General features: G+C 36.2%; 2 protein-coding genes and 1 non-coding gene across 3 annotated transcripts; all 3 read right to left on the minus strand.

Annotated features, from left to right (window-relative positions):
* Positions 1-2,530: 2,530 nt before the first annotated feature.
* Positions 2,531-2,637, minus strand: LOC117127059. Its single transcript, XR_004449817.1, has one exon. It is a non-coding gene; the product is annotated as a small nucleolar RNA R71 (small nucleolar RNA).
* Positions 2,638-7,771: 5,134 nt separating this feature from the next.
* Positions 7,772-12,308, minus strand: LOC103829697 (MD-2-related lipid-recognition protein 3). Its single transcript, XM_009105387.3, has 4 exons — positions 9,952-12,308; positions 9,675-9,773; positions 9,407-9,570; positions 7,772-9,047 (listed from the first exon to the last, which is right to left on the minus strand). Exons 1-4 carry the CDS (start codon positions 10,046-10,048, stop codon positions 8,910-8,912), a joined length of 498 nt encoding a protein of 165 aa, XP_009103635.1. The 5' UTR covers positions 10,049-12,308; the 3' UTR covers positions 7,772-8,909.
* Positions 12,309-12,559: 251 nt separating this feature from the next.
* Positions 12,560-21,133, minus strand: LOC103829698 (NPC intracellular cholesterol transporter 1). The gene is made up of 38 exons (XM_009105388.3): positions 20,480-21,133; positions 20,125-20,241; positions 19,891-19,998; positions 19,331-19,447; positions 19,075-19,225; positions 18,718-18,965; positions 18,445-18,612; positions 18,293-18,366; positions 18,091-18,208; positions 17,926-18,009; positions 17,756-17,842; positions 17,555-17,656; positions 17,394-17,462; positions 17,200-17,295; positions 16,995-17,102; positions 16,805-16,918; positions 16,640-16,723; positions 16,429-16,557; positions 16,140-16,338; positions 15,917-16,060; positions 15,793-15,836; positions 15,624-15,707; positions 15,458-15,526; positions 15,300-15,376; positions 15,145-15,214; positions 14,836-14,985; positions 14,638-14,700; positions 14,371-14,515; positions 14,213-14,277; positions 14,067-14,132; positions 13,878-13,971; positions 13,722-13,758; positions 13,564-13,621; positions 13,360-13,470; positions 13,206-13,273; positions 13,013-13,079; positions 12,853-12,921; positions 12,560-12,768 (listed from the first exon to the last, which is right to left on the minus strand). The coding sequence occupies exons 1-38, from the start codon at positions 20,513-20,515 to the stop codon at positions 12,691-12,693; spliced, it is 3,768 nt and encodes a 1,255-aa protein (XP_009103636.1). The 5' UTR covers positions 20,516-21,133; the 3' UTR covers positions 12,560-12,690.
* Positions 21,134-22,252: the final 1,119 nt, after the last annotated feature.

The following is a 22,252-nucleotide window of genomic DNA, read 5'->3' on the forward strand; positions in this document are numbered from 1 at the left end:
ACATTGAACGAAAAGATTTGCTTGATCCACTTAAGTTTAAAGGACACTGAACCCAACACAGTAACATGTTTTTCGTCTTCCAAGTTCCAATATACGAGAGAATTAACAAGTAGAACAATGTAAGCATTATGTTATCGACGAGTTAAAGTACAAGCGTTCCAATCGGAATCATAATAAGCTATGACACAATTATCAGAATCTACATATATGCCCTTGGCCCGGACACTGTATAATGTGCAATGTTGTGTCCCAACGATCTTGAAGAAGACTTTACATATATTGTGACATAATATATGAACACAATGACCTTTCCATTTGAGTGATACTTGATCTTAGGACTTATTTGCTACCAACTGCTGATATCTTGCATATTTACATTGTTTTATCCATTCATTCATAAACATTTTCATCATATAGATTAGGATTTAGACATGTTTAGGTTGCATTTTGCATACATATGTCTCTATCAGGTATTTGAGTACCACATGGAGTTTCTGGAGACATTTGGGTGCATTTGGAGCTCAAAGGAGGTGATTAGAATGGTCTTTGGACGAGCACTGCCTGGAGCGACCTTTCGGAGCGACAGCATGAGGTCGCTGTGCACCACATCTCGGAGCGACTCATCCAGAGCGACTGCACAAAGTCGCTCGCGTTTTCACGTCCGGAGACACACATCTCGCTCTCGGAGCGACCTCTCGCAGCGACCCAGCGAGGTCGCTCCCGAAGCTTGGAGCGACCTGTCCAGAGCGACAGGGAGAAGTCGCTCGCCATCTTGGTTCTCGGAGACAAGAAATCGCTCTCGGAGCGACCTCTCGCAGCGACCCAGCGAGGTCGCTCCCGAAGCCTGGAGCGACTTGTCGGAGCGACGAGCCGAGGTCGCTGCGCGTCTCAATTTCACTCGAACTTATGATTTCTCAAGGACCTTTTGGTCATTTCATTATGCACGTTTTTATTTTCTAAACCTATGTTTTAAACATCTTTTGTAGCCACCAGAGGCAGATTATCTTTTATCTTTTGATCTATTGAGAAATACACAAGAACTCTCTTGAGAAGTTCATCTCTTGGATTTTGATTTGTTATGTTCTTGTGTTCTTGTTGATTTCTTATCTATTTCTCTACATGGTTAATCTGAAATCCAATATGGGTTTAAGAGGAATCATGGAGATTAGTGAGTAATCACCTTTTGAATTCATGGGTTAGGGAGATTAAGGGTGATTAGGTTAGAGCTAGGATGTTTTAGTGTAGATCATTCGTATTTCCTTGCTAGTAGAGTAATCATAATGCATCTTCTGAGTTGGCCACTCAGTTGTTGATCCTTAGGCATTTCTCACCCGAAAGGTGTTCGATGAAATGCCCGAGACAACTCTCCTAGGCTTTTAGTATACTTTGCCAAAGACATTTGTTGTTAAAGATGCTAAGATAGCTAATAGACTTGTTAGTAATGATTGCTTTCATATTATTCAACCAAAGACATTTGATGTTTGAGATATGTTAGCAAATGAGCATTCATCTAGACATAGAGCTTGCTTAGAATTGTGTCTAGGCTTAAGGTTGATAGTTTGATTGATCATTTGCCATCCTTAGTTCGATACTTGATCACCCAAGGTCTAATCCCTATGCCCATGAGTTCTCTTTTCCCTTAGTCAAGAAAGTATCATTCTGTTATTGCTTTCTAGTTTAGTAGTAGTTAAAACCCATCTAAATCATTGGTTGCACTTAGATTAAGTGAGTACTTGCATTCTCGGTGCTTTGATATCCCTCAGAACTGGTTCGACAATCATTTATACTACAACATTTGTCTTAGGAGCCTTGAAAACTCCTAACATCAAATTGGCGCCGTTGCCAAATTCTGAGTAGATTTGAACATTGAGATTTAGTCACTTGCTTGAGACTAAGTCATTTTTATTTTCTTTTGTTACTGATTCTCTTTCTTCACCTCCCTTTAATCTACAGGTGTATGAACTTGAGGAGCAGGGGTCCATCAAACCTAGTTCCAATAGCTGCAGACATCAGAGCTTTAGAGAGAGAGTGTGCTAGAAAGAGAAGAGAAGAAGAACATCAGGCTCAATTGCAGAGACTGAACACTGACATGGGAGACGTTCATCAAGAAGATGCAGGCGTCAATGGCGCTAACAACAATGGTCCCCCTAACCAACAGCGAGCAGCTCGACCCATTGGCACTTACGACCGTCCAAACATTCATGGTCATAGATTGGGAATCCGAGCACCCGCTGTGGCAGCCAACAACTTTGAGATCAAATCAGGACTCCTCAACGTGATCGAGAACAACAAGTATCATGGCTTGGCTCTAGAGGATCCATTTGATCACTTGGACAGGTTCGACAGCTACTGTGGGTTGTCAAAAACCAATGGTGTGTCCGAAGATGCCTTAAAGCTCAAGCTATTCCCTTTCTCTTTGGGGGATAAGGCACGTCAGTGGGAGAAGTCTCTACCCAGCGACTCCATCACCACTTGGGATGACTGCAAGAAAGCATTCTTGGAGAAGTTCTTCTCTACTTCAAGAACTGCTAAGCTGAGAAACGAGATTTCCAGCTTTCAACAGAAGAACTTGGAAGGCTTCAGTGAAGCCTGGGAGAGATTCAAGGGCTACCAAGCTCAATGTCCACACCATGGCTTCTCTAAGGAGAGCTTGCTGAGCACATTCTACCGTGGTGCTCTTCCTAAGTACAGAGCCAGACTGGATACAGCTAGCAATGGGTTCTTCTTGGGGAGAACTGAGGAGGATGCAGAAGAGTTGGTTGACAACATGGTAAAGAGTGATGCAGTCTACAGTGGAGACCACGACAGAGGCAGTAGAACAAATGATAAGCAGACGAGGAAAGAGATCAAAGCTTTGGAAGACAAGATCGACCTACTCATTGCTGAAAAAGCAACCCAAGAGCAGCTGAAGTTTGTTGGTAACTCCAAGCAGGAAGATCCACTTGCTGTCAATGAGGTTGAGGGTTTGGAAGGTCAAGAGGAGTTGTGTTTCATCAACAACAATGGTAGCTGGTACAAAAAGGAGCCCAATTTTCAGTACAACAATTACCAACAGAAATCCTATCCCAACAACCAACAGAGTGGCTATCCGCCAAGAAACAACCAGCAAGGCAGCTATCAGCCTCAGCAAAATCCCTCGTCTGGTTCCTCTGCTCCTCAAGAGAGCAGCACTGATACCTTACTGAAACAAATCTTGGAGTCTCAGACTAGAAGTGAGAAGCATGTTGGTTATGAGCTGAAGAACCTTCATACCAAGATTGATGGGAGCTACAATGAGCTCAACAACAAATTCTCACACCTTGCTTCTACAGTCAGGAATTTAGAGAATCAGTTTGCTTCCATGAACACTCACCAGAATCGCCAGCAAGGATCTCTACCTGGAAAGTCTGACCAAAATCCCAAGGAGGCCAAAGCTATCACCCTTAGGAGTGGTAAGCAGTTACCTCCTAAAACCCTCACCAAGGATGCTGAGAAACTAGGTGAGGGGGTTGCCATCAACATAGATGATGAAGTGGTGATTGTTGATGAGAAGATCAATGACGAGATCTTGGAGAAGATAGTGGAAGCCAAAGGTAAAGGAAAGGTTGGAGAGGAGAAGAAGACAGTAAAGGATGGTGAAGTTGTTACTCCAGCAAGTGAAAGTTCTTTTGTTCCCCTCCCTATGAACCCAAACTTCCATTCCCTGGTAGATTCAAGAAGCAGCTGCTAGAGAAGTACAAAGCTCTGTTTGAGAAGCAAATGAGTGAAGCTCAGGTTGCAATGCCCATCATCGATGCTTTCATGTTGATTCCTCAATACAACAATTTCCTGAAAGATGTTGTAGCTGCAAAGAAGAAGGAGATGGAAGGCATGATGATTCTTACCCATGAGTGCAATGCCATCATCCAGAGGCTTGATGTTCCAGAGAAATTAGAGGATCCAGGAAGCTTCACACTACCTTGTGCTCTTGGACCTATGGTATTTGAGAAAAGTCTCTGCGATTTGGGAGCTAGTGTCAGCTTGATGCCTTTGTCTGTTGCAAAGAAGCTTGGATTCACTCAGTACAAGAAGTGTAGACTCTCTCTGGTGTTAGCTGATCGTTCAGTGAAGTACCCTGTGGGCATCTTAGAGGACCTCCCTGTGAAGATTGGAAGGTATGAGATACCTACAGATTTTGTGGTGCTTGAGATGGGTGAGGAGGCTCAAGATCCATTGATTCTAGGAAGGCCATTCTTAGCTACAGCAGGAGCTATTGTTAATGTGAAGGAGGGTACGATTGATCTCCATTTGGGTAAAGAGAACATCCTCCACTTTTACATCATGAGGAAAATGAGGAAACCAACTGTGTTCGGGCAAGCCTTCTACATTGAAGAGATGGACACCCCTGCTGATGAGCACCTTGAAGAGTTACCACCTGAAGACGACGAGGAGGGAGCATCTCCCTCTACTCATTCCCCATAGAAGGTAACCCACCACACTCCCTTGTATATACCATTTTATTTTTGCATATTAGTCTTCTTTTCGGTATCTCTCTCTCTACTTGACAACACAGAGACTGTGTAACTCAAGTTTGGGGGAGGTACCAAGTATTTGATCATGTTTGCTTTGATGTTGTTTCATTGAGTCATGCATTGCATACCTATTTGCATAGATAAAAAAAAAAAAAAAAAAATCAATCATTTAGTTTGCATCATTTGCATTTTTTTTAGGAGAGTCTAGAGCATATAGGTTGCATTCACTTGCATTGGGAGCAAAGATTTTAAATGCCTTGTAAAGAACATTACATTGCACCTGAGTAGCTTTTGCACCTCTCAAAAAGACTTGTATGTTTCGAGCCTTGAAAACTCTTCCTGAAACTTGTTGATTGCTGAAACTCAGTCTTTGAAGCCAACTACAACCTTATTTGAACTGAACGAACTTAATGCTTCTTGCTCATGGTCCCTTGTGTACTGAGTCATGGCTATACACACTTGAGTTGTCACATCCTTTATGCCAATCTTATTTTGACAAACTCTAGTGGTAGACCACTCCAAAACCCTTCCCTCCTTTTAAGCTTTCATTGTTTGATGAGTGAGGCCTTCTTCGGAAAGTCTTACATGTGCATAATGTTGAGAGTATCGGGAACGACAATGCTTGATCTTCATTCTTGCTAGATTGGGCACTCTATTGTCTAGCTATAGGTGGTGGGTGAGTGTTGCGATTATGATTTGGGAGAAATGAAAAAAGAAAAGAATAGACTCTTTGTGCTTAAGTGAATTGTTTTATTGGGACCAGTATAGAAGCCTCTAGCTCAAGTTTTGAAAAGTCTTGGCCCCCAGCCTAAAAAAAAAAAAAGGAAAAAGCAAAACGAAAAAAAAAAAAAAAAAAAAAAGAAAAGAAAAAGGGGGCTAGCAAAGTTGTTAGGAGCTAAGAAATGTTTTGAGGTTGTGAAAAATCCCTTGTAGATTTCAAAGAGAAGGAGTTAAAGTTCTTAGGATCTTTTGGTGAGAGATGTGAGTTGGGTTTGACATTGGGAAATGATTGTGTGATTTGTATGTTTGGGAAAAGGGTAGAACAATGGAGATTGAGCATTGTATGCATGAGTTGGTCCCTTTCTTAGATATATTATGTGCAATGTCAAGGCTACTTGTTTTGAGAGTAAACCACCTTAAAGATCATATGTTTTGAACCTCTTGAATCACTTGAATAAAAGCCTTCCCTTACCCAACCAAATGACTTGGACCAACTGACCATTTGCAAGAATTCACCTGATGTTTTGTGCTTAATGAATGTGAGAGTTGGTTGATTTGAATGTGTGGATGCTTGATGATGAGTGTAAGAACAAAAAGAGTTAAGATAGGCCTAGAGAAGCTAGAGTGTAATAAGAGAGTGTGCTAGTTGTGTTTCTTTTGGCTATGTGCTCCCTCCTTCAACCTCTCTCCCTATGAGTTCTAGAAAGTTCACTTGTGGACAAGTAAAAGAACAAGTTTGGGGGAGTTGATATCTTGCATATTTACATTGTTTTATCCATTCATTCATAAACATTTTCATCATATAGATTAGGATTTAGACATGTTTAGGTTGCATTTTGCATACATATGTCTCTATCAGGTATTTGAGTACCACATGGAGTTTCTGGAGACATTTGGGTGCATTTGGAGCTCAAAGGAGGTGATTAGAGTGGTCTTTGGACGAGCACTGCCTGGAGCGACCTTTCGGAGCGACAGCATGAGGTCGCTGTGCACCACATCCCGGAGCGACTCATCCAGAGCGACTGCACAAAGTCGCTCGCGTTTTCACGTCCGGAGACACACATCTCGCTCTCGGAGCGACCTCTCGCAGCGACCCAGCGAGGTCGCTCCCGAAGCTTGGAGCGACCTGTCCAGAGCGACAGGGAGAAGTCGCTCGCCATCTTGGTTCTCGGAGACAAGAAATCGCTCTCGGAGCGACCTCTCGCAGCGACCCAGCGAGGTCGCTCCCGAAGCCTGGAGCGACTTGTCGGAGCGACGAGCCGAGGTCGCTGCGCGTCTCAATTTCACTCGAACTTATGATTTCTCAAGGGCCTTTTGGTCATTTCATTATGCACGTTTTTATTTTCTAAACCTATGTTTTAAACATCTTTTGTAGCCACCAGAGGCAGATTATCTTTTATCTTTTGATCTATTGAGAAATACACAAGAACTCTCTTGAGAAGTTCATCTCTTGGATTTTGATTTGTTATGTTCTTGTGTTCTTGTTGATTTCTTATCTATTTCTCTACATGGTTAATCTGAAATCCAATATGGGTTTAAGAGGAATCATGTAGATTAGTGAGTAATCACCTTTTGAATTCATGGGTTAGGGAGATTAAGGGTGATTAGGTTAGAGCTAGGATGTTTTAGTGTAGATCATTCGTATTTCCTTGCTAGTAGAGTAATCATAATGCATCTTCTGAGTTGGCCACTCAGTTGTTGATCCTTAGGCATTTCTCACCCGAAAGGTGTTCGATGAAATGCCCGAGACAACTCTCCTAGGCTTTTAGTATACTTTGCCAAAGACATTTGTTGTTAAAGATGCTAAAATAGCTAATAGACTTGTTAGTAATGATTGCTTTCATATTATTCAACCAAAGACATTTGATGTTTGAGATATGTTAGCAAATGAGCATTCATCTAGACATAGAGCTTGCTTAGAATTGTGTCTAGGCTTAAGGTTGATAGTTTGATTGATCATTTGACATCCTTAGTTCGATACTTGATCACCCAAGGTCTAATCCCTATGCCCATGAGTTCTCTTTTCCCTTAGTCAAGAAAGTATCATTCTGTTATTGTTTTCTAGTTTAGTAGTAGTTAAAACCCATCTAAATCATTGGTTGCACTTAGATTAAGTGAGTATTTGCATTCTCGGTGCTTTGATATCCCTCAGAACTGGTTCGACAATCATTTATACTACAACATTTGTCTTATGAGCCTTGAAAACTCCTAACATCAACTGCCTTCTTCTCAGGAGACAAATGTAGTAATATTGTCACATCTTCTATTAATCTCAAGAGTCGAATACTAATCATTCGTCGAGTCATTTCTAAATGACATCAAGTACTTGCTTGTCTGAAATTTGTTGCCTCAACGGAAGAGGTCAAAGCTTTTAAGAACGCTTCGTGACAACTTGAGATGCAAAGAGAGACAACTTTATTTTATATCGTTATAAATAGGGCTAGAACAAATATTGAAAAACTGAAAAACAAATTCATAGAAATCTTTTTAATGATGATATAATTTTTAAACAATAACCTAAAAACAAATCGTAAAGCCGAATATTACTTACAACTTAGCTATTTTCAAATTTATATTATAATTTATAATATTTTTTATTGTTTTTTCTTTTAATTATACACTTATAGGATTTTCTCGTCTAGAATTGAACCCTTAGAGCATCTCCAACAATGAATTTTATTTTGAAAGTGAGTTATCCAAAAAATAAGAGTTTGAGAGTGGATTGCAACAATAAACCTCAAATAAATCTTTAAATATTTTTATATATTACATTTTGATCTTCAGTTTTTATAATAATTAAGTATAAGCATTAAATTTTTATAAATATATAATAAATACACAATAAAAACACGAAACATAATATATATAATAAATACACAATAAAAACACGAAACATAATTTTTATAATTTTTATATATATACTTTGTGTTTTACTAAAAAAATTAAATATTTTTTGTAAGAAAGTGCATCAGAGAAAAAAGTTACGAAATGGATAAACTACATATATATAATATTTTTATTTTAGATAATTTAATTTAAATTTTAACATATTTATGTATTTTATGTATCAATAATAACCTGTATGGAAAAGTATTTCAATATTTGGTCGAAATATATTTATAAATATTAAAATAAAAAAATTAATATTATTATAATTGTATGTAAATTACAAAATTAGAAAGATCAAACTAAAGACCGGTTAGAGAACCTAAACCTCAAAATTTAAGGATTTGAGGGTCTGTTGGAGAGCCAAAAACTTTTTTTTTACCTTTTTTTGTTTCTTTTGGATTTGTTGATTTTAATCTATCAAAAAGGGAAAATGTAAGAATATATATATATATATATGGCGATTCCACAGTTTAACCTTAGTGTAAAATATTATTAGACATGGTTTTACCTGAAAAACAGAGTTTGGAAACAGAAACATGATAGCATTGAAAACGTTGTTATTACAACTGAATTAGACAAGCCATGTATATAACACTAAAAGTAGTTAATTATCATAATAAATCATCTTGGGTCAAAACCTTATAGGTTCAAGAAACCAAACCCAAATTACGAAAGAGAAGAAAGCAATATCGTTGAGGAAAATGTTTTATTCGTTCCACACATAAAAGGGAAAGATGCAAGTAGAGAGACAGAGACACGCAAAGACTCATATCAAGACTTAAAACACATATATATACTATATTTCGACCATCAACTCGACTGAGCAGAGGCCAATGCGAGATCTACAGTAGGTATCTCGAACGCGACACACATTCTTAGTATTGGCTCTTCAGATTCCCCCACATCATCATCAGTCAAATGTACGGAATATACATACTTGGACACACCCTTCACATGTTTAAGAAAAGAAAGACTATTAGAGAGGTAAACCAAGTTAATGCGTAATCTTTAAAAACATACATGTCTTAGAACAACCTTATGTTTAAGTGTCTAAAAGTACAAAAACAAAACAAAAATAATAGCATTATAATGAGTAGATATTTCAAAAGGCTAAGAAATCCACTCAAAAGTATATCATCTGATAACTGATACTATGAAATACTGTTGAGTAAATTTTAGCCACTAATTATAATATAATATTTTTCTTTTATTTTTATACATTTATTTTGAAATACTTGTAAATTGTAATAGACATGTTCTTGGGGTTTGTTTTTATATATGTATGCAAAGAGGAAAATAATAGTTACCTCGATATATTCTAGAGGAACTTCCGCCAGAACTAACTCAAAGTTGGTGCCTGCTGCAATAGCGCATTCAAAACCCACCACACAGAGGGAGTAGCTTGCCATTGTTTGTGTAGTTCCCCCAGCTGTAACCTTCACCTCTACAGTTCCATCATCCATGCTTTTGTCTGTATACATACAAATATTTTTTATCAAGAAGACATTACAAACTAGGCTATAATATAGAGAAAAAGAGTTAAAACTAGGGAAGATCATTAGAAAAATTACGTACTTGCATAACCGAATACCCTTATGGTTGGGTATTCTTCTAACTCAACGGGATTTGGAGAGACTTCCACACGAGAGACGTTAAAGAAATCGTATCCACTTTCTACAGCAGTCACATAGATTGATTGTTGAAAGTTGATAAAAACAGAAATAGGAGCAAACCACATTAATATGAACTAATAACAATATATAGGTGTTCAATATACTACATATAGTAATTATCCCACAGAAAAAAATGCAGACATACAGAAGGAAAAATCAAGACTACAATCGATACTTACTGTTGCAGTATTCAAAATCGATAGCTCCCAAAGCAGGTAAGAAGAAGAGTGATGCGAGAAGAAGAAGAAGAACAGGCCGGGCGTTAAGTATCTCCATGGATCAGCTCGTTGGTCTTTAATTACTATGTTTTCTTTAAGAAACAAGTTTGTATTACATGTATGCTTCCATTCGTGCATGCCTACTATTTATAGCGTATAGATTATAGTATTTTGCTAAATTATTGGATCCGTTTAAAACTTCAAAATGATGTATAATAATTTCCCACGTTATACACGAATATCTTAAAATATACTCCACCTTCTTTGAGTACCTTCTTCTATCATGTGAAATTGGATCGGAGTAAGTGAAATGGCATTGATATTGTCAATCCCTGCCATCTTCTCTACGTACACGAACGTGGCTGGATTCCCTGAGTAACTTCTCTGATATACAAACACGTGGCTTGGATTCACTAATTCTGTCTAAAAGATACTGTTGCATGATTCGGCATGATTCATGACCATGAATTATAATTTTTTTCTGTGACAAAAAAAAAATTATTATTTTTTCGTTTGTATTTTTAGTTTGCAAACTAACCTACTTTTATATACAGATTTTCTAATTTTGGGAAAGTCAGAATTATTGGTGAAGTCATTTATTTTTGGATAAAAATTAGCAATTTGTTTTTTTTTTTCATTTGGGAAGATCAAAATAACATTACTCTGAAAATAGAGGATAAAAATCCGAAATATATTTATTTGAACTGCGGTTTTTGAGACAGGATTTTCGTTGGTCTTTTTCAACGGCGGGGATAGAAAAAAAAAGGCACAGTGGAAAAAGAAGAAAAAAATTGAACAAAAAGCTGTGGTTAAAGTTGTTGGATAGATGCCCTTGTTTAGATCCTGAATCTTTTTCAAGAATTAAGTTGATCGAGGTTCAAGGGATTCCAAGGGTACATTCCCTTTCTTTCTCGATTGGAGAATCTGGAAAAGGAGAAACAAGCTCATTTTTGAAAACAAAAGAGATCATATAGTTCAAACTATCAAAGCAGCTTGGCTTGACAAGAGGCTCTAGGATGAAGCAATGGAGTATGAACCACTGGATGTACACGTTGCACACACTACTTGTCAGAGTCACACTTCTCACGGTCTCCTCCCGGAAGCGGAGTTGTACCGTATTGCAGATGCATCATCAGGGCCGTGCCTGAGATATTTTGCATCATAATGCAAGTCACCAACTGACAAGGTTGGAAGTGTTGCAGTAGAAGCTACCACCTCACCCTTGGTAGCAGAAGGATGGCAATGTTTCTGGCCGTTCAACAAATGAATGGACTCAGATACACAAATGTTGTGTTCCTAGGTGACTGTAAGGAACTGATAAGGAACTTGGAGACAACAGTTAGAGGTGGACGAGAAGCAACAATCACTGAAGCAACTACTATAATGAAGGACATCTTGGCTCTAGCTACCCAAAATAGTTTTAGTTTCCACCATGTAGGCATCTAGTTCATTATGTTGATCAATTAGCAAGCCAGGCATAGCAATCAAAATTATGTAATATCCTGGCTTTAAGCCATTGTAAACTCTTTGAATGAATGAAAATGCTGTCAAAAAAAAATTATTTAGTTAGTGTATAGGTAGAAAGTGGGTTTCATTAGAGAAAACTATCGTAGTAGCAAAATGGATCCGTAGTGTAATAATAAAGTAGAAAACTAACCTAAGATATTCATTTTTTTAGTTTAGTAAGAAAATGTAACGTTAATACGTTTCAAATAAATTAAAAATTGTAAAATATACTAATATACTTTTAATTTAATCTATAACTAATTAAATTAAAATGATTTAACTAAAATTCTATTAGTAGTTTAAAAGATAAATATAGATTTACTGTATAAAATTACGTTGGGTTAAAAAACATTTTTTGAAACATGAAATTTAAATTTAAAATTTTTGTTAAACTGATAGGTTTAAAAGAGTGTATTATCGGAAGAAAGGAGGAAAAGAAGTGGAAGATGAAGGAATAAAAAACGTTGAAGCTTAATTTGAATAAGGAGGGAGTTGAAAGTCTCTGATTCTGATAGTCTTTGCAGTTATGAGCTGGGAGTGAAGTGAAGATAGTATAACTACGTATTGTATTTTCATTTGTGAACTTTATGCTTTGTATGTGTAATTTGAGTGATGCTATGAGTCCTCTGTTTCCAGTCGTTATGAAACTGACTGATGATGAAGGCTATCTCGACATGAGAGTGAATTTGATTCATACTACAAAGTGTAACCGTTTTTTACATTGATAATAGAAGAAGTATTCATAGTCTTTGGATTACATATATCTAAAGTCTATCATAAACAGAGGGAGTATTAAACATAAACGCATTGACGCCTTACCCTTGGAATTTTGAAGTTTTTTGGCAGATTAGTTCCACAAAGATGAGATTAGTGTTTCTTCGTCATCTTCTCCCCTAATTCATTTGGGGTTTAAGTTTTGTTTTGCTTCCTTAACGGTTCTAGCTAAACATACATTGTTTTTTTTTTTTTGAAACGGTAAACATACATTTTTCAGTTCATCAGTTTTCTTTTATACCATTTATCTTCCTGCAGATCCTCCCACACATTTGACGTGATTCTATCTTTTTTTAATTTTCTGCTACGCACTGAAATTAGCTTTTCTATGTGGCTATTGGGTGAAACAATCGTTAACCATTTACAAACAGATGTATCCAAAACAAAACCTTTAAAAATAAAGAATAAAACCTAATTGAGCTACGGTTGCGATGAAGCCGAAGGTCGATGATCTTGCTTATCCCCTTTTGGAGCTGGACCAAACATGCTCAAGAACACCTTCACAGTCCAATACCATCCCTCATATCAGAACAATAACAACAAAACTAACATCGAAAGAGTGTTTGAATGATCATGACTTACCGGTAAGAATACAAGACCGTGCAAGAAACCGAGGAGGACTAGTGCCAAATACATCTTGAAGTAGTAGACCTGTCGCAAAAGAAAAAATCAGAGGCCAAAATATGAAAATGGTTAAACGAGGAAACCAAAAGAGACTTGAAGAGATCACAAAAGCACATACCACAAATACTTCCGATTTTGAGAAGCCCAGCACAATCACACCAACTAGCTTCGTCAATGTAATTCCACTGCAAACAGTAACAACATGATACAAATATTATTATTAGAACATTTCAATATCCAGAACATATGTTAACTTTGGTTCCTTATGGCATACTTTTGAGTCGAGTTGAAGAAGAGAGAGCAATTAATACCTGAAAACTGAAGCTCCCATGCCACCAAGCGCCTCTTTCATCCGTTGGTTTCTGTCCCCAGAGCTTATCTGAACATTTAGAGAAGTCATGTCAGAATAGAATATATATAGCATGTTGTGGATACTGATAAACAGACAGAGGGGCAATTGCTGACCGAGAAAGCATGTGTTATGTGTACACAAAACTCAACCGCTATGCCCACGGACATGATTAAATTCACAACCGATAATGCGTTTAGCTGGATGTGAAAGACTGCCATTACTCCCTGGCATGTTCCCAAATCAAGGGTTCATAATAGTATAAACATCAGTGCGGGTATGAAAATCAGTTTTATCGATTTTATTCAAGAGTGACTTACCAGGAGATCAATGATGATCATTGCAATCACCAGCAAAATAATCGCAGAGCTCCAAAAACTGAATTAGGAAGCAGACAAGAGTTAAAAAAAAAGATTTGGAGGGTTAAGTTTAAACATATCAAGACTTGTAGTAAATTTTACTGTAACAGTAGAGATACCTGCATGTGATGATTAAACACACGGCAAAGACGGCAGCTGTAAAATGCATGGAACATCCAAAGTCATTTCATATGTGAACTCAAAAAATGTAAAAATAAAGACCTACCAACTAGAAAATAGAACTACAGCTGTGGGATTGGAAGAGAGTTACAAACCGATGGCTATGGAGAGGTTGATTAATGCAGTTTTCCATATGTCAAGATATTGCTCAAAGAACATATAAAACACTGAGTATGGATATATCTCCATCTGAAAGATAATCATTCACAAGTTAGCCACTTATCTTCACTAATCAGAAACAATTAGAAATATAGTCCGGGACTAGTATATTATTATTGTTTTACCTGCAAAGAACGAGAAATTTTGGAACTAAACTCTTGAGCAGCTCTCATTGAATTAACAAAGTCAGCCTGAAAAAAACAAAAACTTATAGTATAAACTTACACGATATCAAACGTGGGCTACATATTATAGGGATAAGAAAATATACCTGCTTGTTAAGAGGTGTGTGATAAGTGCGGAACGATGAAGCTTGTATGATACCACTTTTATATCCTGATAAGAATACATGTCACACACTTCGGTATCAGTACAATATCATGGAAGAAAGAATGGAAGAAAGAAAAAGGGGAAAGTGTGAAAACCAACCTTTCAAATCAACACTAGTAGAATAAGCACCATAGCCACCTTTAGCACAATCAGCAGAAGGAAGTGCGCTGAGGAACCAAGGAAGTTTCTCTTTGAATTGAATTGTAGATGGGCGGTCACTAGTTAAATCAGCATGACGAAAGCACTGCACAACCACACAAACAAACAAAAATTTACAGAAAGCTGCAGAATAGAGTAAACAAACTCATAGCAAGGACAAATGGTAATTAGTTATATAGATTAAATCATCATGATGAGTAAAGTTACCGTGGTGCAGTCTTTGCAAACTTCACTTAGGCCACAAGCTTGATCAGCAGGGCAACAAGGAGGCTTCAAAATGCAACACAATTAGTACAAGGGAACTAGCCATCAGTAAGTCATAAATTTCTCTACACATTTTGATCATAATGATGTTTTGTAACACCGCTACTATTGAACTATAAAGCTCAGCAGTGAAGCATATACCTGGTCATCAGGGGGACAAAAGGTACCATTTGTAAACTTTCGGCAACAGCCAAATGCCTCGGGAGATAACCACACAAGAAAGTCATCTACCCATGAAGCAGCTGGCTTAGCTATGTAGCTTAGTTCTGGGGTCAAAGAAGCCTTTGCAATCTATGGACAACAAATCAACTTTAGAACCATAAAATGATATTGTAAACATCTTGAAAAATGCAGATAGTCAGACTATTTCCAATGTGAAAGAAAACATAATAAAATATATATAAACAAAGAGGATGAATAAAAAAAAGAAATGCAGACGAGCTAATATACCTCATTCATAAGAGAATTAGAATCACACTTGTTAATGGAACAAAGTTGATTTGTATGTCTTGATTCCGAGCTGAGGACATAAGGCAAATTGAGTTTTTTAATAACAGATGTTGGGACCAAACTCTTACATCTAAAACCAGAAAGTGATATACTACCTGTAGTTATAATTCTTCAGAACAAAGTAAAGAGGTGGACCAATTCGAAGATATGTAGCAATATTGTTGAAGTAATCCTAAATGTAAAAAAAAGAGGAACTTGTTAGAGATAATCCTAGATTAGGTACACTTTCATGATTGGTAGCATCAATGCAAACCTGAAGATATGAGTCCTGAGGAAGAACAATCTGTTGCTCCAAACCAGGCTCTATCCGAGTGGCCAATGCCTACATGGTTAATAAACACATTATATTAGAGATGAAAATTTCAACTGCTAATGAAAAAAAAATCTATTATAGGTCACAAAAAAATGTATCAACTCACAATTCCAGCCATTGCTAAGCCAAAGAAGAAGGCAATAACCACTATTTTGACTGCCCAATGGCTGAGAATAGGTGCATGGACTTCCTGAAAGTTTAGAATCAAGTTATCACTATTTATGTAGAACATAAACCATCTCCTAATTAAGGTATAAGCTGACTTATGAAAATACCTTCATATATCGAGTCAAAAGTCCAGGCTTTTTCTGACCAACCCCTGGAGTGATACAAGACAACTCCAAATGAGAATTTAATTTCACAAAAGTCTACAATGAATCCCAAAAATGATATTAGTACCTTTATCATCACCATCTGATGATTGTGCTCTCTTAATACATGGGAAGCAATCAACTCGCTTATCCTCAGCACGTTTGAAGTCAAATACTATCAAGGCAACAAAAGCAGTAATCTGGAGAATGAAGTCCAAAAGGACGGCCAATGCTGCAAACATGAAAGCATAGAGAATCGTTATAAAAAAACACAAGGAAGAACTTGAATGCTGGAAAATTTTTTTACTGACCAGCAAACATGGAGAAGACTCGAACAGCTGGCATTTTAATATAAGCACCAACAGCAAAAGCTAAAATCTCGGCTAGACTTGCAAGCGTAATCGATGGTCCAACTTCCATAAGGGCATTGCTTACTCGTCTCTCCAGAGGCAGCTCTTGCTCTTGCCTCTTAACGGCATGAACCAGTATGCACATATTATCAACACCGACCTGTAAGGTTTAAATATATTAAGAACAAGTTCAAGAATGTCGAGCACAACATCAGGCTACATATTTGAGTAAGAACCAGACACCACTTACAGCCAAAACAAGAAATGGTATAACTTCCATTATGATTAGAGTAGATTTCATTCCAATGGCACTGAAAAATCCTACGGAGCCGAGGACAGACAGCATGACAAGAAGAACACCAGATAGACCAAGCAAAACCTGTAATAAAATAAGGCATAAGGAAATATACTTTTGAAGTTTAAAAGTAATTTCTTTAAGAGTATCAGAATTATTATCATACCTTGGATGTAATGTAAAAGGAATTCAAACGAGGTGTATCCCCAAGTGTCAGTGATATATATGCAAACATGACAAGATAACTTATCTGAAGCAAAGAAACAGAAAAAGTACAAAGACATATTAGAAACCAAACACAGAAGACAAGATTCGAAGCAAGGGAACTCACGGCTATAGTGATGACATCTGCTGTGCTTTCTCTTTTAAGTTCTTCTTCAATAGAACTTTCGGAAGAGAAAGAAAGAGTTAAGCCTTTTGATTTAACAATTGGCAACAACTCATCCTGTCAACAGAACAATGATATACAAATTAGCATTTTAAGATATCAATTTGTTTTGTGTAACGAAGACTCTCCCAACCTTGGCGAGCTGGATAAAGGCTTTCTCCCAAGCCACTGCTCTCACTGTTCTGTTACCTTTGTTGTCAACAGCATTGTCCACAGGATAAGTCACAATAAAAGCAGAAGCCTGTCTTAAGCATGTCAGTTAAAAAAAAGGTATTAGATAATTTATGTAAATAGACATAACTCTATATAGTTACTGTTAACAAACTGAAGAAGATTACCTCACTGTAACTGTTCCCAGAGAACCCTCCTAGTGCAGTTGTTGGATCAAGGGGACCCTTAAACGCACTCAAACATGATTCTGACGAGGTGAAATGCTGAAGAAAAGTTTGGTGATAATATAACAAAATGGTTAAAAATATAGAAGAAAAATAGAGTTATTAAAATGGAATACTACATAAATTCAGTGAGGTACCTCAAAGCAATATTTAACATGCTCTACACCTCCAAATTCATCATAATTTTTTGGTATCATCTGGAAATACTGCCACAACAAGAAAATAAATCCACCAGATACGTTAAAAGAGTTAGTAAATCTTATCTGAACTACTATAAAAAAAAGGAAGGAGTGTAAACCTGCAGAAGACTCTGTGTGGCACAGTCTTCTCCAAGTGGTTTCATGCAAATGTCTGTCAGAGAAACCATTGAACCTGAGTGATTTGCCCGGAGTCCATCAACCTTACCATATTTGAAAAACAAAATTTTTTTACATGAAACATTATGTTGGTGATCAGATGGAATCTTAAAAAAAAACAGTGAAAATGAGTAAGAAGATACCTTCTTCTGTATGTCAAAAAGTAACTTAATATTGTCATCTGTCAAAATTTCCGGCTGAGAAGATTTTGGAGCTGTTGCTATTATTAGCTGCAGAAAATTTTCATAACAATGTCAAAAACTAATGCTTGTTAACTTGTAACAGAGAGAAAAGTTGATAGAAAATGTGAAACCTGTTCAATTCTGTAGAAAGGAGCAAGATGGGTGTCAAAGAATCGTTTCTCATCAGCAGCTCTGCTCCCTGCACCTACCCATAGCTGCAATATACATTAAGATAAAAAAAATTATATGAACATTTCTGGAAAAGTTAAACAGGTAGCATATACAATAACCAATACCTTATCAGGCCGTGTCTCAACTTTGAATCGGATCAGACCCACACAAAGTAGAAGAACTAAAAAGACTGACACAATCAAAACAAGAGCTGGGTGTCTTGCTACCCAGATCCCATACTTGCTGGAAAATATAAAAAAAAAAACAGAAAACAAGACAAATGTCAATAACTCCTAATTTTGAAGCTAAGCAGCACAGTGTAAGAACCTGTAAAATCTGGCCAAGTATCCTTGTACTGTTGACAGCTGAGCCCAGTTCCTCTGTGGAGTGTTTTGTAGCATCTAAGAGAGCATAAATAAAGCAATGAGAAACTTCAACTCTTACAGAGATGCAAGAAAGGCTAAGCACCAGGAAAGTACCTGCGCATGAATAGTGTCTGGTTTAACAGAACTTTGTTCTCCTCTGGGCTCTGACGATGATGGTGAGCTCTTTTTCTTACCCTTTATTCGGTGAATCAAACCTCCTCCAAGAAACAACGAAACCAAGACAATATACAAAATGGCTAGCACGAAATCAACACATTTGGCCTGCATTATTAAAAAACCAACCAGGAAACATGTTATTCATAAAAAATATTTAAAAAACATGTAAACATAACTATTATTAGTAACATATACAAAATCCATATTCACCTCAAGTGAACCAATCTTGATTGAGCAAGAACGTTGTTTCTGAGCAGGAGGTGCTGATGTACTGGAACAAGCAGCTGCAGAAGGGCAATCACCACAAGAGCATCCAAGAGTGTCATCACTGCATGAATAAGAAGACACATTCATAGGCTTCATTCCAGATGACGCTGGTGGCATCGGCAAAAATTTGATCCCATAGGGGGAGCCTGGCATATTCACACCAGCTTTCTGGCCGATAAACGTAAACCACTCTGCATGACAGAACAGGAACATGTTAAGAAAAACGAATTAAAAGCCTTTACCCTTAAAGTTATTCTTGACAACAATATGAGTTAAGAAAAACGAATTAAAAGCCTTTACCCTTAAAGTTCTTTGCACCGCCCCCAAGAAAATCTACAGCTAGACTGTTCGAGCTACCGAACTTCACATTCTTGCAGGATTCATACATCCCTTCTCCGAAAGCATCGGTTATGTAGTACTGAATCCCATCCACGGTCGAGTTATTCTTTATCTGCCAACAAAACAAACAAAAACACAGCGGCACTTTGGACATAAGCTACTTAATGCTTAATGTTTAAATCATTCAGACGGTTCAAGAATATGTGTGTTTATATACCTTTGCGGTGGAAGTGACGTTTATAAATAGACTTTGATCAGGAGAGCAAGTAAGTTCACAAAAAAGATTCAGAAAGTTCCTCAAGCATGCTGGACAGCCTACAACAAAGGGAATAGCCTGACACGCACAAAAAATAAGACAATCTTTTTAACATAAATAAATTTATAATCACTATCAGTAAGATAAAAGCACTCCAGTTTTTTTTGAAGAAAATTACAGACATTGCTTCCAATTTTGTAAAAAAAAAATTATTGAAATTATTAAACCATAGTCATAACCACATTAATAACCCACTACCCACTAATAGTCACAACCACTTGAACAGTAAAACATTTTTTTTTAAATGAAGATTCCTAGTAATATGTGTTGTAGTCCCCATCAACGAGGGGTTTAGAAATTAATACTTATTGAACTATAGCTATCAGTCTATCACATTGATGTTTCTTCAGACAAAAGCCGCTGGAACATTTGAGTCAGGCATTGAAAGCTTTTGGGTGAAAGTTAAAAAATTAACATCAAGAAAAAAAAAAGGGTTGTTGTTTGTTGTTGTAGTTGTTTACCTGTTGGACTTGTGAACGTAACGTATCGAACTGAGTCTCAGTGCAGCAAACGTTGCCTGTGATGGTTGGGCACAAGCTTTGTATCTTTGAAGAGAACAAATCATCGGGCTGTGAAACATTTTTATAAAACCCAAACAAAATCATTTATTGCTGTACAAACAAAAAAATCATTTGCATTTTGCTCCAGTCAAAAATTAAATCAGCAAGCAGCAATAAATGAAAGGTCACACGCACCTTCACAGCAGGAATGTTATAAGGGCAGTTCAGTACTTTTCCATCGGTTCGTGCTCCACAGATATCATACATCGCACAATATCCTGCTGATTTTCTTGCTTCTACTCCATACAGAATCTGCATCGGGAAATTCAACAGAAAAAAAACAATTCAGATAATTTCAATATAAGTTAAAAAACATTTTGTGTATTTCGAAATTAAAGAAAAACAATTCAGAAAAATATCAGAGAAAATGAAAAAAAAAAAATGATATTCAAATGTAGCTAATGCATTGAATTACAATCCCGTAACAGAAACAAATCAACCACTAGAGTAGAGAAGCACATGAATCGAAAGACAGAGAGCGAGGACTTACCAGGAGGAGAAGGATAAGAGATGGAACAATCTTCATGGTTTCTTTCTTTCTCCGATTTTGATTTTTCTTTCACAGAGAAATCAAAGCAAAGGAGTTTGGTGAGGATTCTCAGAATATCATGAGAAGGAATGAAACCAGCGTGGAAGAAATATAACTGAGAGAGAGAGAGAGAGACGAGAGGTGTGAATGATCTGTTCCAGATTTCAAGGGAGAGAGAGAGTCAAACGAGGAAGAGGTTTTATAGTTGTGTTGTTATGTTTTTGAGACATGTGTGTTAGCGTGTTTATATATAGAGAGATATACACTCTGTGTTGCTTCTGTTTCCAGTCCCTATTTTCTATATAAAAAGATTGCAAAAGAATTCTGTTCAGAAAAAAGAAAATTAGAAAAAAAAGATCTGATTGCTGATCAATAATACAGACACATTTTAAAAATATTTAAATTTAATTTCACCATATTTGATAATTGATAATAAGGAATTACCATAATTCTATATTATAATAAGGAATTAATCTGATCCCATTTTGATAAAAAGGACTAAAACAAAAAAAAATATCCAATAGCAGATGAAAATTACATAGACTAATTATTTTAATATTTATATTTAAGTAAGCATATATTTAATAAATTAAGTTTTCACAAAATATGCTGATAATCTTAAAACTCTCAAAAATTCCAAGAGTTTCTCTGTGTTAATTAACATGATTAGAAAATAAATTAGTCATAATTAGATGTGACAATGATTATCAACCTTATGTGTTTAAATTTGAAATGTGAATTGAAGCATTGCAAGCAAACACTTGTTGTTGGTATGTATCACTGACCCACTAATTACAACTGTTTTTTTTGGGGGTGAGAGTGGGGATAATGATGAGAGTGTGTGATCACATGGAAACCGAAAAGGAATGCGTTATAAAAAACAAAATTCCTCTGTGTGGGCCAAATTCCCAGTTGCTTTTCGAGCTTGTTCCATTTCACACACTTAACAAAAAAAAATTACATAAGAAAGTATCGATTTCTTCCAAAACAGATTTTAGCGCTATACTTGGGACTTGGGAGTTGGCAGGATGAGGACTAAGCGGTTCCTTCCAGAACATTTTTTATACGCGTTGCTTGGTAAAAGCACATTCCAAATTCTATTACAATTGTAGGTGTTAAAAATCGGTCATACTTTCCAAGCAATTTATTTTTAAAAAACTAAAAACATATTTTTGTTTTAAAAAATCTTAAATTCTAAAAAAAATATTAAAACGGTGATTGGTTGGAATATAACTGTAGAAAATTTACTTTAGAATTTAATATGTAGGATTTTTTTTATTTAGATTAAAATATCTAACTTTAAAATTTCCTACAGCTAAAAATATGTGGCTTTAGAAAATAATTTTTTTTACAACTATTTTTTGTGTGTTTTTGCTGTAACTTTATTTTTTTGGTTGTAATTTTAAAAACCAAGATAAAAAATGAATGGTAATATTTAAAGTTATAGAAGAAAATTAAAGCTAAAGTCACTTCCTACAGTTCAAACAATCACCCTCAAAGTTTTAATTTTAATATTTAGTAGATTAATAACATGATAAACTAATCATAATTAAGCCAAATAAAATAAAATAAACTTTAAAAATAATTATATATTTTAAATTTGTGTATTAATAATATATTATTATGAAAATAATTATAAATTTATATTTATGTTATATAAGCTTTATATAAACATAACTTAATCATTGATTTATTTATTTTTCTTCAAAGTAAATTTCATTTTATAACTTGAAA

The sequence above is a fragment of the Brassica rapa genome, chromosome A07 (assembly GCF_000309985.2).
Source record: "Brassica rapa cultivar Chiifu-401-42 chromosome A07, CAAS_Brap_v3.01, whole genome shotgun sequence".
NCBI classification, from domain to species: domain Eukaryota; kingdom Viridiplantae; phylum Streptophyta; class Magnoliopsida; order Brassicales; family Brassicaceae; genus Brassica; species Brassica rapa.

Bases quoted from the DNA above. Each gene is read 5' to 3' on its own strand.
- LOC103829697 (XM_009105387.3), bottom strand. From the start codon at position 10,048: ATGGAGATACTTAACGCCCGGCCTGTTCTTCTTCTTCTTCTCGCATCA. The intron at 9,571-9,674 runs GTACGTAATTTT...GTATGTATACAG, and splicing joins AAGGGTATTCGGTTATGCAA to ACAAAAGCATGGATGATGGA. The intron at 9,048-9,406 runs GTAACTATTATT...AAACATGTGAAG, and splicing joins TTCCTCTAGAATATATCGAG to GGTGTGTCCAAGTATGTATA.
- LOC103829698 (XM_009105388.3), bottom strand. From the start codon at position 20,515: ATGAAGATTGTTCCATCTCTTATCCTTCTCCTCCTG. The intron at 18,367-18,444 runs GTACTTTCCTGG...ATGCTCTCTTAG, and splicing joins CAGACACTATTCATGCGCAG to ATGCTACAAAACACTCCACA. The intron at 16,558-16,639 runs GTATGATAATAA...ATTTTATTACAG, and splicing joins CCTTTTACATTACATCCAAG to GTTTTGCTTGGTCTATCTGG.